The sequence below is a fragment of the Sphaeramia orbicularis genome, chromosome 8 (assembly GCF_902148855.1).
Source record: "Sphaeramia orbicularis chromosome 8, fSphaOr1.1, whole genome shotgun sequence".
NCBI classification, from domain to species: domain Eukaryota; kingdom Metazoa; phylum Chordata; class Actinopteri; order Kurtiformes; family Apogonidae; genus Sphaeramia; species Sphaeramia orbicularis.
The window spans coordinates 24,246,739-24,262,680 of NC_043964.1; the positions used below are offsets into that span (position 1 = coordinate 24,246,739).

A 15,942-nucleotide genomic window follows, 5' to 3' on the forward strand; every position below is an offset into this window, starting at 1 on the left:
AATTACAGCGGAGCGTCACGGAACGCCAGCCAATGACAGCGCAGTGTCACGGAACGCCAGCAAGGAAGTGAACGTGATGACGCACATGTCACGTAGACAGGGGTGAGTGAAAGGGGGCTAAGGTGATTTGTCAAATTTGCGGAAAATTCGCGGTGTTTGGACGAAATTACAGCACCGCGCACAATTCGCGGTGATTGGTTGAATTTGCGTTAATAGTTGCGATCGCAACATCGCGAATTCCTGGAGGCACTGATTTGTGTCAGTGTCAGTGGTTTGGTTTAGGTGTTCAGTCCCCATCCCTTGAATTCTCTTCAGATTTTACATGTGGAAACAATTTTACTTTCATAATTACACAGCTGTGAATTCTAAATAAATAAGTATTTATTTTTTTATGTGATTTCACCAAATGTGTAACCGATCCCCAATCACACTCATTTACAATTTTTTCAGCCATCATTTCTTCCTTTAGGATGATGGTTCACTACTGTCCTCCCAGGTTTTAGTGCTGGGATTTTTTTTTTTTTTTCTTTTTTTTTTGTACTCAGTTATTGTAGTTTCTGCAGTCACTTTCTGTGCTAGATGCTGACTAATAATAGGAAACTTCTGAAGCTGAGTCACATCTTTTCTTCTGACATTCACTGCATAACCTGTTACAGCTGATAAAAAAAACAGAAGGATCTTACTTATTTGCTAGTTAAATCTAGGTGGCCAGACTGCATATATTAGTGTCACATTTACTCATTATAAAACATTATAAAGCACTTTTTCCTCATATGACAGTAATATCTACATCTAGTGGGCCATTAACAGTTTCCTTTCAATAACCTCATGAAATCGTATTAATAGTAATATTGAGAAATTGCCGTACATGAATGATCCCTTTATGAGGCCCATAATTAAGTGGTATTGAGGTTATTGCGGTAAAACTGTCAGTTAAAGCTCCACAAGCCAAAATCAGGGGTGGAAATAGAAAAAGTTGCAATTTGCAGCTGAAAAACCTTCTTTCAGTCCAACCCGACAGGAAATGTAGATGAACCAGATATCATTTCTTGCATTTGATGTCACGTATCTATGTGAACACCTGTGACTAGATCAAATCAGGGCGCTGAAGGTTACTTTTTCTACAGCATGAAAACACAGACAAGGAGTAGACGCAGCAGCTTCATGTCTTCTCAGACCACCTGGAGTATAAAAGTTAACTGAAATGTTTGCCTAATGATGTAAAGCAGGGGTCTCAAACTCATTTTCTTCCGGCGGCCACATTCAGCCCGATTTAATCTCAAGTGGGCCAGACCAGTAAAATAAAAGCATAATAACCTATAATTAATGACAACTCCAAAGTTCTGTCTTTGTTTTAGTGCCAAAACCCCCCATTAAATTATGAAAATACTTACTTTTATAAACTATCCAAACAAAAAAAGATGTGAATAATCTGTAAAAACTAAAATTTCTACATGTGCATTATGAATCGGCTCGTCAAAGATACTAAACACTGAGTAACAGGCGGAAAACTGTTGAAATTGTGCTTAATTTTCTTTAGACATTTCAGGTTGTTCATATTTGTTCAGGTTATTCACATTTTATTGTTACAGGATAGTTTGTAAAAATAACTATTTTCATAATTTAATGTTATTTTTTGCACTAAAACAAAGACAAAAATTTGAAGTTGTTATTACTTATAGGCATAGTGTGATTTTTTTTTTTTTATTTTTATTTTTTTCTCACATCAAACTGAGAAGAAAATATGGAGGCATTATTACTTCCACCAAAGAGGTTTTGTTTTTGCCGGCGTTGGTTTGTCTGTCTGTCCGTGTGCAAGATAACTCAAAAAGTTGGGGACGGATTTAGATGAAATTTTCAGGAAATGTTGATACTGGCAGGAGGAACAAATGATTAAATTTTGGTGGTGATCGGGAGGGGGGGGGGCACTGATCTGCCTTGGTGGAGGTCTGCGCTCTCCAAGTGCTTTTCTAGTTTTTTCTAGTTTTTATGTTATTATTTTACCGTAGATCATATCGGTCTGTATGTGGAACCTGAAGTAAAATGAAATTAACAGCCTTGTTGAGCTGCATTATGTAATAAATTCCCATTATGTAATAAAATTTCAAAATGTAATAAGAATGTCACATCATCTTGTAATAAAGCCGCATTATGTAATGAATTACCTCAGTGCATTATGTAGTAAATTTTTTCGCATAATGTAGTAAGTTATTACAATTTGAGAAATTTATTACAAAATGCACTTGACACATTTTTATTTTCAGGAAAATGTAATGTGCTAAATTAATCTTTAAACTGTGTGGTTAAAGTTCTGATTACATTACCTGTAGCTCCTGTGACTAATTTCTTCTAAATTGCTCTGAAATTACATTAATTTGGATTGTTATTACATAATGAACCATGTTATTACATTTTTTTAAAATAAAAATGTGTCAAGTGCATTTTGTAATAAATTTCTCAAATTGTAATAACTTACTACATAATGTGAAAAAATTTACTACATAATGCATTGAGGTAGTTTATTACAAAATGCGTCAGTTTATTACATAATGCAGCTTTACTACAAGAAGACGTGACATTCTTATTACATTTTCAACTTTTATTACATAATGGGAATTTATTACATAATGCGGCTCAACAAGCCTTGACTATGGAATTTTTGTACTCTGCAAATTCATCCCATGGACCGCATTGGAACCTTTGGCGGGCCGCATTTGGCCCCCGGGCCGCATGTTTGAGACCCCTGATGTAAAGGATGCTTCAGTGAAGTTGAGGGCTATGATTGTGAAATATAAGGCATTAACAGGGTATGTGTTAATAATTTATAAACTAATAAGAAACTAAATTATGTACCTTTAAAGTACTGTAAAGTGTTTTCTCAGTTATTTGTATGATAGTTAAACATGAATTAAAATTGGTGACAACAATAAAAACACAAAGAGGAGAAATATCAAAGAGCATTTATTATCATCTTAATATAATTTATAATTCATAAACTAAGATTGACTATTTAGTGTGGTGGTGCATACATTAAACAATGGATTTAGTGTATACATGCACAACTCTTGCAGAATGATCAAGTTCACATAAAGCATGAAGTCTGTGTGCTGTTGTTTTATGTGTAACAAAGCCTGCATGACTGTCTCTGCTATGAAACACAAAAAAATCACAGTAATTCCAGTAAAAGTTGTATCTCATGAAAACAACAAACTGATAAAATGTCTCTTTTTTTTTTTTTTCCTAACAAAGCTTCCAAGGTAAAGTAGATCTCTGAATTTGTTTCCATGCACGTCTCCTGCGGTCTGCTTCAGCGGTCGGCGTTCATCTTGCGTAGTTTCGCAGGCAGGTTGTCCTCCGGTCGGCCTCCGGATGAGAGTAACGGGCTGTGCATTGGGACCGGAGACGGGGACGGAGACAGCGTCGGCGGTAGGCTGTGCTGGTAAAGATCTCCCGTAGACTGGGTCATGGGTTCGAAGCCCACCTTGAGAGACTTGAGTTGCAGTCGATTCTCAGCTTCGGGCCCAGACGAGGAGCTGAGGCGCTGGAGCTTCAGGGGCAGGTCTCCGGTGCTGCAGGCCTTCTCCGAATGCTGGGAGCTGAGCAGGAGCACCTTCCTCTGCAGGTCCTCCTTCCCAGATGAACTCATCCTCTGCAGTTTGCTAGGAAGCCGACCCCCGGTCCCCCCGTGACGGCTCTTTTCCTCTGAAGTGTTGATGCAGTCTACAGAAAACACCCGGTCACGGCGGGCGCCATGGCTTTCAGTCAGTGCGGGGGTGGGAGTGGATAATGGTGAGGGCAGTGAGTTTTTCTCTTCGTGCTCTTTAACGCTGTACGGCGGCGTCGGTACCTCAAATGTGCTGTGGAACTGAGAGTAGTCTACTCTGAAAAAGCCTTCCTCCAGAGACATCACAGGCAGGAAACGGTGGCCCCATAAAACCTCATCCTCCGTATACGACGTCCGTGCTTGGCATGTCATACCTACAGAAACAACAGCGGAGGTTTAGTTACTTATGTTATTACATAGGCTTTAACTAGAGGAGAAAAAAGTTCAACTAAAGAAGAAGAAATGCAAAAAGGCAACATTATCCCCTTTTATTTTCCACTCTTAGCACAGACTTCAACCAAGCACCCATACATAATGCAATGGTATATTATATTATATTATATTATATTATATTATATTATATTATATTATATTATATTATATTATATTATATTAATGGTAAACAAATAATTAACCCATGAAGACCCAAACATCCACCGTTTACTGATCTAAAATGTTTAACAACTGTTGATCCACTAAACCACAGGTGTCAAACATGCAGCCTGGGGGCCAAATCCGGCCCGCCAAAGGTTCCGTTCCGGCCCTGCAGGATGAAAGTGCAAAAATGAACCTGAACAGTCAAGGCTGTCCAAATCATTTTGGTTCAGGTTCCACATACAGGCCAATGTGATCTCCAGTGAAAAGAATAACACAATAACCCATAAATAATGACAACTACAAATTTTCTTTGTGAAAAATTATGTAGAAAAATGTAAGTGAAAAAAAATCCCCAAAACATTACACTGTGAAAATATTTACATTTACGAAACTATTCTTTCACAATAAAATGCAAAGAAATACATAAATAAAAACAAAGATGAACAACCCGAAATGTGCAATTTTAATAATATTCTGCCTGTTACTAAATGTTTGGTGCATTTATGGATCCACTGTGATCTGTAGTTGTGTTAATAATAAGAGATGGAATATTGTAGAAATTGTTCAAATTTTAGTTCCAAACTCCAAAATTTTAACAATATTCTGGCTGTTGCCAAATGTTTATGTAACACTGTGTGTAATGTACATGTATAAATAATAAGTCGAGGCATAATATTGTTAAAATTGCACTAATTTTTCAAGTGAAATTTCTGTTTTTTCAGGTGATTCACATCTTTTTTGTAAAATGTAAATATTTTCATAATTTAATTGGGGTTTTTTTGTACTAAAACAAAAAGAAAAACTTGGATTTGTCATTATTTATAGGTTTTTAAGTCATTATTTTACTGGTCTGGCCCACTTGAGATCAAATTGTGCCAAATATGGAACTGAACCAAAATGAGTTTGACACCCCTACACTAATCCTATCAATACATTTCAGATAAAATTTCATCTTCGTCTTTTCATGGTCATCAGATATGACCCATGTGGACGTTCAGAGGCTCTGTAGTGAACATGGAAACACCATCATCTTCTACAACATTGATTCATTCATCAAACCCATCTATGACAGTGGTCATAGATGCTTGTTTTTATGTTCAGTTTGTTGAAAAAGTCACTTTCTACAGTTTGTTTTTCCTGGTTTGATCTAATATCCTTAGAATTTACTTTGAGCTTTTAAGAACATCTACATGATCATTCAGTGAATCTTTATTTCAGGTACAATCATACAGTCCATATAAAAAAATAAAACATTCATGTTCATCTTCTGAACTGCTTTGTCCTTGAGATATGTTCTTGTCCTTCAGAGGGTCACAGGGGTGCAGGAGCCTATCCCAGCTACCATTGGGTGAAGGCAGCGTACACCCTGGACCAGTCGCCAGTTCATCTCAGGGTTAACATATAGAGACAAACAACCAATTCACACCCACAGGCAATTTAGATTAACCAGTTTAGTGCATTTGGATGGTGGGAGGAAGCTGGAGAACCCACGCTAACATGAGCAAACGCCACACAGAAAGCTCCGCCCCTGTTGGCTGGTGGTGGAATCAAACCCATATAAATATACAAATACATACAAAACACTCAAATATAGGAAAATAGCTGATTTTCACTGAAAAATGCAAATTGCTTAGATTAATTTTATAGTAGATAGTGATAAATCACTTGGGAAAGACAGAAACATCATTTAGAAATTGTGAAAAAAATAGTTGTGGGTTTTTAAGGGTTAATGGTTAAAATGCATAAGATTTGGAAACAGTGGTTAATTTTCCAACCATTAAGATAAATACCAACTCAGATCCCACCGTTCTGATTGCATAAAAATAAGCAAGATATTAAGATGACATTCACCGATGACAGCCGCTGATTTTTATCTGTTGTGCAACGTTAGAGATCATTTAATAAATGTGCATGATTGAATTTGTGCTCATTCAAAGATAGTGTGATGAAGGGATGATAATATGTAAAGCAGCTCCGTTACCTTTGTATAATGAAGATTTCCGGCAGAAAATGGGGAATAAAACAACACAACCTAAAAAAAAATCACAATTTTCACTGGCTGTTGGTGTAATTACTATTTTAAAGACTCATCAGCTCAGAATTTTCAAATGATTCATCCCTTTATACCCAGATTTTAATGTATTTAGATGGTAATTTGTTCTTTATTGTGTTTTATATACTATAAAGCATAGCATATAACAGCACTATACAGCATTACCTTTGTATAATAAAGATTTCTGGCAGAAAATGGGGAATAAAAAAACACAACTTAAAAAAATATCACAATTTTCAATAGATATTGGTGTAATTACTATTTTAAAGACTGGTATCAGCTCAGAATTTTATAACTGATGCATCTCTGTTCAATTTTACACCCAGATTTTATTGTATTTATATGATAATTTGTTCCTTATAGTGTTTTATATATTATAAAATATTGCATGCATTAGCATATAAGAGCAGTATACAGCATTACCTTTGTATAATAAAGATTTCTGGCAGAAAATGGGGAATAAAAAAAACACAACTTAAAAAAAAATCATAATTTTCACTGAATATTGGTATAATTACTATTTTAAAGACTGGTATCAGCTCAGAATTTTATAACATACATCCCTGTTGATTTTTATACCTAGATTTTACTGTATTTAGATGATAATTTATTCTTTATAGTGTTTTATATACTATAAAATATAGCACATAATAGCATATAACAGCACTATAGAGCATTACCTTTGGATAATAAAGATTGGTTTGAAGATTGTTGAATTTTATACCCAGATATTATTGCATTTATATGGTAATTTTTCCTGTATAGTGTTTTATATACTATAAAGCATAGTATATAACAGCCCTATACAGCATTACCTTTGTATAATAAAAATTTCTGGCAGAAAATGGGGAATAAAAAACACAACTTCAGAAAATATCACTGGATTTTGGTATAATTACTATTTTAAAGACTGGTATCAGCTCAGAATTTTATAACATGCATCCCTGTTGATTTTTATATCCAGATTGTACTGTATTTATATGGTAATTTGTTCTTTATAGTACTTTATATATAATAAAACAAAGCATATAACAGCACTATACAGTATTACCTTTGTATAATAAAAATTTCTGGCAGAAAATGGGGAATAAAAAACACAACTTCAAAAAATATCACTGGATTTTGGTATAATTACTATTTTAAAGACTGGGATCAGCTCAGAATTTTATAACATGCATCTCTGTGTGTTTAAAACCCAGATTTTACTCTAGGTATATGATAATTTGTTCTTTATAGTATCACACTTTTCCTAAAATGACATTAAAATGCATCTTAATGTAATGAATGGATCTCAGTGTCTTGCTAATGTGCAGCACTCGTGTTAAAGTTGCTGTGTTAAATGACTTTACAAACACATTTTTTTCCTCTCCATTCAATGCTGAGTGATTCCCACATTGTCTGCTTTTAATAGAGGTCAAAGGTGAGCAGGACTTGTTATCATCGGGTCCTGGGCTGCTTGTAATAATTGCCAGTTTCAATCTTGACGTAATTAGCACTCACTCAGCACCATTCTCCCATCAATACATCAATGCCAGGAGCCACGGGTGCTGTCATCACATGTCTTAACTTGTAGTGTTTTCCACCTCCTCCTTTTATCCCAGATTATCTTTTGACAATCCCATATGTTTTTGGACAGTTTCTATTAATATGCAAATGTACCTATCATTTAACCTGACGTGTTATGAGATATAATGCTTATGTTTATGTGTCTACTTTATAATAGATTACAGCTGATTCCTCACCTATAAAACATCCGTCCTTGTACCTGGATGTTAAGATTCCCATTTGACCTCAGTTCCTGTAAAATAATTTTCTTGACATTTTGATGTTTGTTGTAAGGCTTCACCGATCAATAAGCACTTAGTCCACATTTTTCTGACCCACTGGCTCTGCTCCAAGCTGTGTTTTTTTTTTTTTTTCTTTTAAACACTTCACATAGCTGTAGAGTAGGAGTCTGAACCCTCTGAGGGATAATATCTGCAGTGTTATGTCAGAGCCTGATGCTATTCCAGGCTCACAAATCATAATCTACCAGAGAAAACCGTCAACAGTCCTACACATACACAAAGGTCAGTTTAGATCTTAATTAGCCCAAAGGCTTGGCTTTAATCACGAGGGTGAATCCAGGTCAATTTTCCACCAGAACACTCCTCTCTTATCTTAAAAGACGATATTTCAGCTGACTGTACGTCTATATAAGATGGCAGTAATACTCATGCAGTGGAAGCTGGAGGTTTAAAAGCCCAGCGGGTGTGCCGGTTGTGTTTCATCATTCAAGACGTCATAAGGTTTTCAACCAGCTGGTTAATGTTTAGTGCGTTCTGCATAAAAATACAACCCTTCAGCACAATTATGCAAACACTTGGCAGACTGTGTGTCCCTGAAGAAGGCTTTAAAATTCCTGGCAGGAGCCTTCACTGGTACAATTTACATGTTGCATTATGATGCCTTTTCTCTGAACCACTAGTTAATGCTGAACACATTTAACGTAATTAAACCGACATAGCTGTAACACACTTATAACAAAGAAGAGTGTGTCATCTGCATAGCGTTAAATGTGGGAGATACAGATGGAGTCAGTTCCAAGGGATCAACATTAACCAACGGGCTTGTACTCAATGGTTTATGGTGATTTGTTTCCCTAAATCTACATATTCCGGTTGTTTTGGATGTTCTGTACACGTCTAATTGGTCTCTAGAATAATTTTGTTTTAGATGAAGTCTAAACGTTTGTACTTGTAAACACATCTACTGTTTTGAGTAATGTTTTAATTATTTTATGTTTTATATTTTCACACCCTCAACAGACAGAATTGATTAGATTAATGATGGTTTGGAAAGGTTTGAAGTTGATTTATGTATTTTTTAGTCCAAAATGTTAGATGATGCTGATTAATATTAGCTCTAATGATATGTGTCGCATATAAATAATACAAAAAAAGTCACTGTTATTAACAAAATAAGCTTTGTTCTCCATTCATGTATTTCTCTTAACTAGTGATTTGTTATTAGAAGGAAAAAAAAATCAATCATTTCAAATTCTAGGCCTAAATCTCATTGGAAACATCTGGAATACACAAAAAGAACAAAAAAAGTCACTGTTATTAATAAAACAAGCTTCATTTCCCACTCATTTATTCTTTGTGTGTAGTAACTTATTTTTTGACCTGTAGTGATGGATAAAAAAAAAAAAAAAACGCTCCAAATTTCAGATGGAAATCTTATTTAAATGTTCTGGAATATAAATAATGCTAATAGACATAGATAAAGCAGAGCTGGGTGAATTTTTGCAACAGGAGTTGCATTAAACAACACAAATCAATATGAATGTGCACTCCGATGAGGTTTATTCCTTCAAATATTGATTTCTGACGTCTTCTTAGGTTAAAACATTAGCATTGTCTTGGTTATAGATTAATATAGTGATGCGTTTTTTGCATTCGAGATCTGAAAACATTGACTTTTTTGTTGTTTTGGACCTTTTCTGCAGTTACATTTATTTGCTGCTACTAATAGTTCTCTCTTTTTTTTTTTTTTTCCAGAGCTGTCTTTGCTACACAACTGTGTTTCCTGACTTAACCAAATCCACACTGCTCAGACACTCGTCGCTTCCAGATTATGTGCTAAATTAGATTCAATATTGCCGCTAAGATGTGAACTAAAACCGACGTGTATTAAACCGCCTGTATGTTAATCTGTCAACTCTGCTGAAAAATAATTGAAATGCGATGTGGAGACAATCAGGCGTCTAAACAGCTGTGTCAGCAGCGGCGGGATGTGAACGGATAACTCTGAATGGGTTTGTGGTAAATGAATATGTGTTAGTGTGGGGACTAATGTGGCCCATTGACGGTGACACTGCCAGGACTTCCCTGCTCCACTGCCACAGCTCTGCAACTCTAAACTTGTGGCTGCACTTGGTTTTAATAGTATTATCAACAGTGCACAGACCGTGGTGCCTGCCTGCCTCGGTGCTTCCCTGCTCATAAGCCTATTCAGCTCCGTGGTTTCTCCTGTGACGGTGGCAAAGTGGGGGTTGAGGGAATGGGTAGAAGCGGTGCAGAATAGAGAGAGATGGATTTATTTGTATTTCTGAGCTTGGACTTTAGGGAAGAATCATTCTGTTAAATATGCAACAGAGAGCTGAAGGTTGTTTCTGAGAATGCTCCAACTCTGCCTTCATACTAATGTCTCATAGCCTTAGAATTACCTCTGCTCTGAGCTGTCATCTGAAAAATGGAGTGGAACTTCGACCAAAACCATGGCTCATTCATCAAAGTGACACACGCATCTATGACCACAGGCTTTTATTATGCATAGAGTGGGCATAAACCAATTCCGCTGTAATAAAATATCCCTCATAATTCAGTCACGGTGTCATTCTCGTGTGTTGTTCTTATTCTCTCTTTTCTCAGCTCTTTTGTTCTTCAAATATGCAAAACTGGAAAGGTGGGAAAATGAGATTTTCTAGTCTAGATTGCGAGTATCTGCGTGACACAAGTATGACGTCGGCTGATATTAGCGTAGGAATTTACATTTAGATTGGGAAGAAATGATTGAGGCCGAGATAGAGAGGATACACATGAGTGAGGACGCTTAGGAAATATTTCTCACCAGTGGTCTCCACGATGCCCTCGAGGATGACGACAATCTCGAACTGTTCGTTCATCAGGGAGCGCTGGGACAAGTCGAAGAAAGGGCTCTTGGGATTGATTTCGTGGCAGATGGTAAGAGGCGACACCAGGAAGAGTTGGTCTGCGCCGGTTCCGAAGCCAACGTCCAGCTCGCACTGATCCAGAGGCAGGAACTCGCCTTCGGGAGTTTGACGAGACTGGAAACAAGAGACAGGACGGAAAGGACAAGAGGAAAGAGAGGATTAGCTGCATATCACAAAATAAGAAAAGCAGATTTTGGTTTTCTAGGATTGCTGCCATGTCTTGTAAATCATCCTTTTGGAAAAATGACACATGGATGAAAGTGACGGATTTCATCTTTCCTATTTTCTCAAATGCATCTCGTCTCCATTGGTGTCTTGTTTGCTGCACCCACAGACTTAACACTTCACATTGATTTCCAGAAGATGTTGCGGGCGGACGTTTGAGACAGCCGTGTTTGGACAGGCCTTGCCCACAGAGTGTTAACTGGTGCGGAAGCATTTAATTGCCCAGATGATGACGGAGCCAGTGCTGATGTCCTGGATGTGTTTTCTCCTTTCCTGTCTTCTTCTGTCTAATCAATCTGTTCACCTTCTCTCTTCCTGTTTGCTTCCATCCATTAGCAGCTTTATTCGTGCTCCTTCCTTTTATATTTGAAGGCATTTCTTTACTTCATCTTCTCGGAGAGGTTGTTATATATTAATCAGACAGTCCATTTCAGTCAAACACAAAAGCCCATCTAAAAACCAACACGCAGTTCCAACTTAGTTCTACTTGAAGCGGCTTATTTCCATGCTTTTTATTATTTAGAACAAGAACCTGACCTTTAAATGCCAGAATTATCTTTGCAAATCATTACATTTGGGTGAGTGTTGCCTCATGTGTATGTACAATCATTAGCGATGGGTTATTATGCTATTATTTTACTTGCAAATTCATCCCACAGGCCGGATCGGAACTTCTGGCGGACCGGTTTTGGCTAGCATGATTGACAACTGTTCTCTAAAGTATGGTTGTATTTCACCGTAACAGAGACTGGTTCTATTTGTTACAGTTGCAGAGCTTCCATTAAGAGAAAGGGGGAAATACCTCCAACATGCACAAATATTTAACCAATTAAACAGCACCAGTGGAACACCTTTGATTGGCTGCTTAGCAAAAGGGGGCGGTGACACTGGAGGTGGAGCCTATAGTAAGTCATCCTCTGTGCCACTAACATTGAACTCCTATCGATACTGTTAATCTTAGCGTCATTTCACTGTGTCAACCTGCTTTGACTGTTGTTTATGAATAAATGTGACGTCCCACAATTACATTTAGATGATGACAAGGTAGCTCTTACATTCCTTTAACTACCCCTATATAACCGCAAATGCAAAATGTTAGTGCGTATTTGTCAGTAAAGATTTAACACAAAAAAAAGCCATTTGTACTATAGTTTATTTCTTAAGCCAATGAGAATCGATAAGAGAATTGATCATAAAAATGGAATCACTAATTTTTTTCCAATTCACATCCCTAAATGTAGATACAGTCGGCAACAACAGGAATGCCCACAAACGTCACATCACATTAGAGCGGGGAAAACAAACCAGTATCTGCCATTAACCATAATGTCAAAGAGTTGCTGTGTGCCCTTTAGCAATGCAAATAAACAAAAAAAAATCATCAATTAAAGTTTTACATTTTACCAAATAATAAAACGGAACCACAAAGGTGGATAAAAATGGCTTCAAGCTATCAGAAGAGAGGACGAGTTTGGCAGATTATGGACCCAACAACAAAACACGTGTATGTCTGCAGTCAGCATTTCATTTCAGGTCAGTTTAATGGAACGTTAATCATTTCCAAACAATTGTAGACTATGTCAGGGGTATCAGGAATAGTAGATTAATTGTTTAAATGCTAGTGAACTTTGTACTATATTTGTAATTTATGTAGATTTCCTCGCGACATGTACAAAAGTACGCATTCAGTACCAAAGTAGAAGTACGGAAGTATAAGTGGTAAAAGTAGAAGTACTGAATAGACTTTTAGAATAGACTTTTATTTGCCATTTGCACAGATACATAGCAGTATAGGTACATCAGAATTCTTGTGTGTTTCCCTGAGTCAGAATAAGGAGTTAGAAAACAGGTAGAGATATGACAAAAAAGACAGATACAAAACATAAACACAGCTAAAAAACCTACAGGGTGGGGAAGCAAAATTTACAATGAACATTTAGTTGTTTTTTCTCAGCAGGCACTACGTCAATTGTTTTGAAACCAAACATATATTGATGTCATAATCATACCTAACACTATTATCCATACCTTTTCAGAAACTTTTGCCCATATGAGTAATCAGGAAAGCAAACGTCAAAGAGTGTGTGATTTGCTGAATGCACTCGTCACACCAAAGGAGATTTCAGAAATAGTTGGAGTGTCCATAAAGACTGTTTATAATGGAAAGAAGAGAATGACTATGAGCAAAACTATTACAAGAAAGTCTGGAAGATACTATTAAAGAAGAATGGGAGAAGTTGTCACCCGAATATTTGAGGAACACTTGCGCAAGTTTCAGGAAGCGTGTGAAGGCAGTTATTGAGAAAGAAGGAGGACACATAGAATAAAAACATTTTCTATGATGTAAATTTTCTTGTGGCAAATAAATTCTCATGACTTTCAATAAACTAATTGGTCATACACTGTCTTTCAATCCCTTTCAGTCAAAATATTGTAAATTTTGCTTCCCCACCCTGTATAAAAACAGTTATTGCACGTACAAGCACAAATACACATTTGTAAAATAGACTATTATTAAAAAAAAAAAAGCAATAATAATAGTAATAAGAGTACTGAGAGGTAACAAGTTATTGCACATTTGAATTAGAATTAAAAGTACTGGAACGTAGGTAGCAGGTTATTGCAGATTACTGATTAAAGTTCTTTACTGAGTATGGTATATATATGCTGGCTCTGAAATTTACACCAAACATAAAATAAAATCTAGCCCTCTGACAGACATTTCTATTGCCTGTGTCTGTGCAAAGCTAAAACAACCTCACATCATATTGGACCAACAACAATTAGATGATTGATTGATTTATTGCCAACTTTTGAATCAGTCACCAACTGTTTTGATGTTTATTTTATATTTCATTTATCATTTTGAGTCATTTTTAAGAAAAACAACTTGTTAGCGTTAGCAAAACTAGTTTAAATTCCACGTTTTTACAGTATAGCAGATGGGGGAGGGGTTGTTTTCCCCCTCAGGTTTTCCCGCCCCCAGCTGTGACATCATTGCCGACTGTATCTATAATTAACTTTCAGTAACTACAGTCTTAATAGTAATAATCTATGTTGTGACTTTATTTGGGGAAAGATAAAGTACAAGTAATTTGTGTTTGGATTTATTATAATTTCGTGATGCATATGCAATTTCATGTTAATTTATTTCAAAGTAAAAATATACAGTATATTTCATTTGTGATTTGTGTTAAAAGTTGAGCTAAAATAAGCCATAGTGAATGCTAAGATTAAGATAACTACGTTTCCCATGAGGCTTAGCATTATCCATAAGGTATAGGAAATTTTTCACGGAAGTAGATGTATGTATGCCACGAGTTGTGAAAGTTGTATGTTTTCAAGTTGCCGCACGCAGTAAAATGAATGCGTATTTTTAAACCGAGAGTCTCGCTTCGTTATTTTTGGACGTAATTTGGATAATTACAACAACCTTATAGTATGTTTGCAGAGTATACTCATCTTTGCTCTATTGTAAGTCAAAATCAATCAAAATATCATCACAAAAAGGATTAAAAGGAGTACGTTAGCATCAAATCTAACAGAAGAAAATGACTTAAAACTCCTTTTCAGGCAGATCTTTCTCTTTTTATACATTGTTTCACCCCCAACCAATTATTGGGATGCGTCAGCCACCAGCCGCCCACCCACCCACACACATACAGTATCTCACTATTCCTCCACCACACACAACTTCATTATGATCTCCCACACAGATACCAACACAGACCCACCCCTTCTCCATAACCCTTCCTGCCATTTCTGGCTCTTTTGTTCTTGGAAATCCTAAAATAAACATACTCATTATTCCCACAGAGGCATGTTCCCTTTTTCAGATTGTATTTCTGAGTCGATGTCATCTTGATATGTGTGTTCTAGTTCTAAAATGTGCCAATATAGTGGACTTCCTTACATAATATGAGGTAGTTAAAAGTCCAGTGTGTTGTTTTAGGGTCTTTCAGTCAAAACTGGGAAAAAAAACAAGTAGTTTGATGATATCGCAACGAAGCTTGGGATCATGGATGTCTCTGTTTTCAGTATTATAGTAGATGGAAATCTACCTGATGGGACTTCAGTCAGTGTTTTACTTGAATTTATTGACAATATCCACCACATAACAACTGATCCTGATAAAACAGGAAATATCCTCACGTCATGCTGCCATGTTTGTCATTCTTCTGAAATATTTGAGGTTTTTTTTTTTTTTCGGTGATTGGTGAATTTTAATACAAGTGTGTGACTTATTTGTTTTATACATACTATTGAGACTATTGTTCCTATTATTGTATATCTGTTTTGTCAGTTTTAACCCTTTCATGCATAGTGGTCACTACAGTGGACAGCTGTTTAAAGCTGTTCTCTTGTATATTTATGGATTTTGTTATTTTATTTCCATATCAGCCAATACAGTGGATACGCTTATGCATCATCCAATACACTGTAATTCACACCATTACTCTAAATTTGCTCTTCTAGACAAACCTGATCTGCACTAACATGTTTGAGTTTTTTTTTTTAAAAAAAAGCTATTTGTTATTGAACTGCAATTAACTGTTTTGTTTTGTTTTTAACAAAAAGTTTTTTTTGTTGCTGTTGTTTTTTTTTTTGCATATTATCTCCATGCAGGTATGTTAAAATGTGAGAAAACATAAGATTAGCAGCATTAAACATGTTTTTATTTCCTAATTTTCATGCAGTATATCAGTAAATACATGTTTCTTTGTTTATTTAGCTGAGTGGACATTT

The 15,942-nt window shown here is 36.1% G+C and overlaps 1 protein-coding gene across 1 annotated transcript in view; it reads right to left on the minus strand.

Moving 5' to 3' along the window:
- Positions 1–2,943: 2,943 nt before the first annotated feature.
- The window catches only part of LOC115424674 (G protein-activated inward rectifier potassium channel 1-like), a 38,094-nt gene continuing 25,095 nt past the window's right edge, over positions 2,944–15,942 (minus strand). The window contains exons 2-3 of the mRNA XM_030142059.1: positions 10,869–11,085; positions 2,944–3,978 (exon numbers count right to left, since the gene is read on the minus strand). Coding sequence (XP_029997919.1) covers positions 3,308–3,978; positions 10,869–11,085 — 888 coding nt within the window. The 3' untranslated portion in view covers positions 2,944–3,307. The remainder of the gene's footprint in view (positions 3,979–10,868; positions 11,086–15,942) is intronic.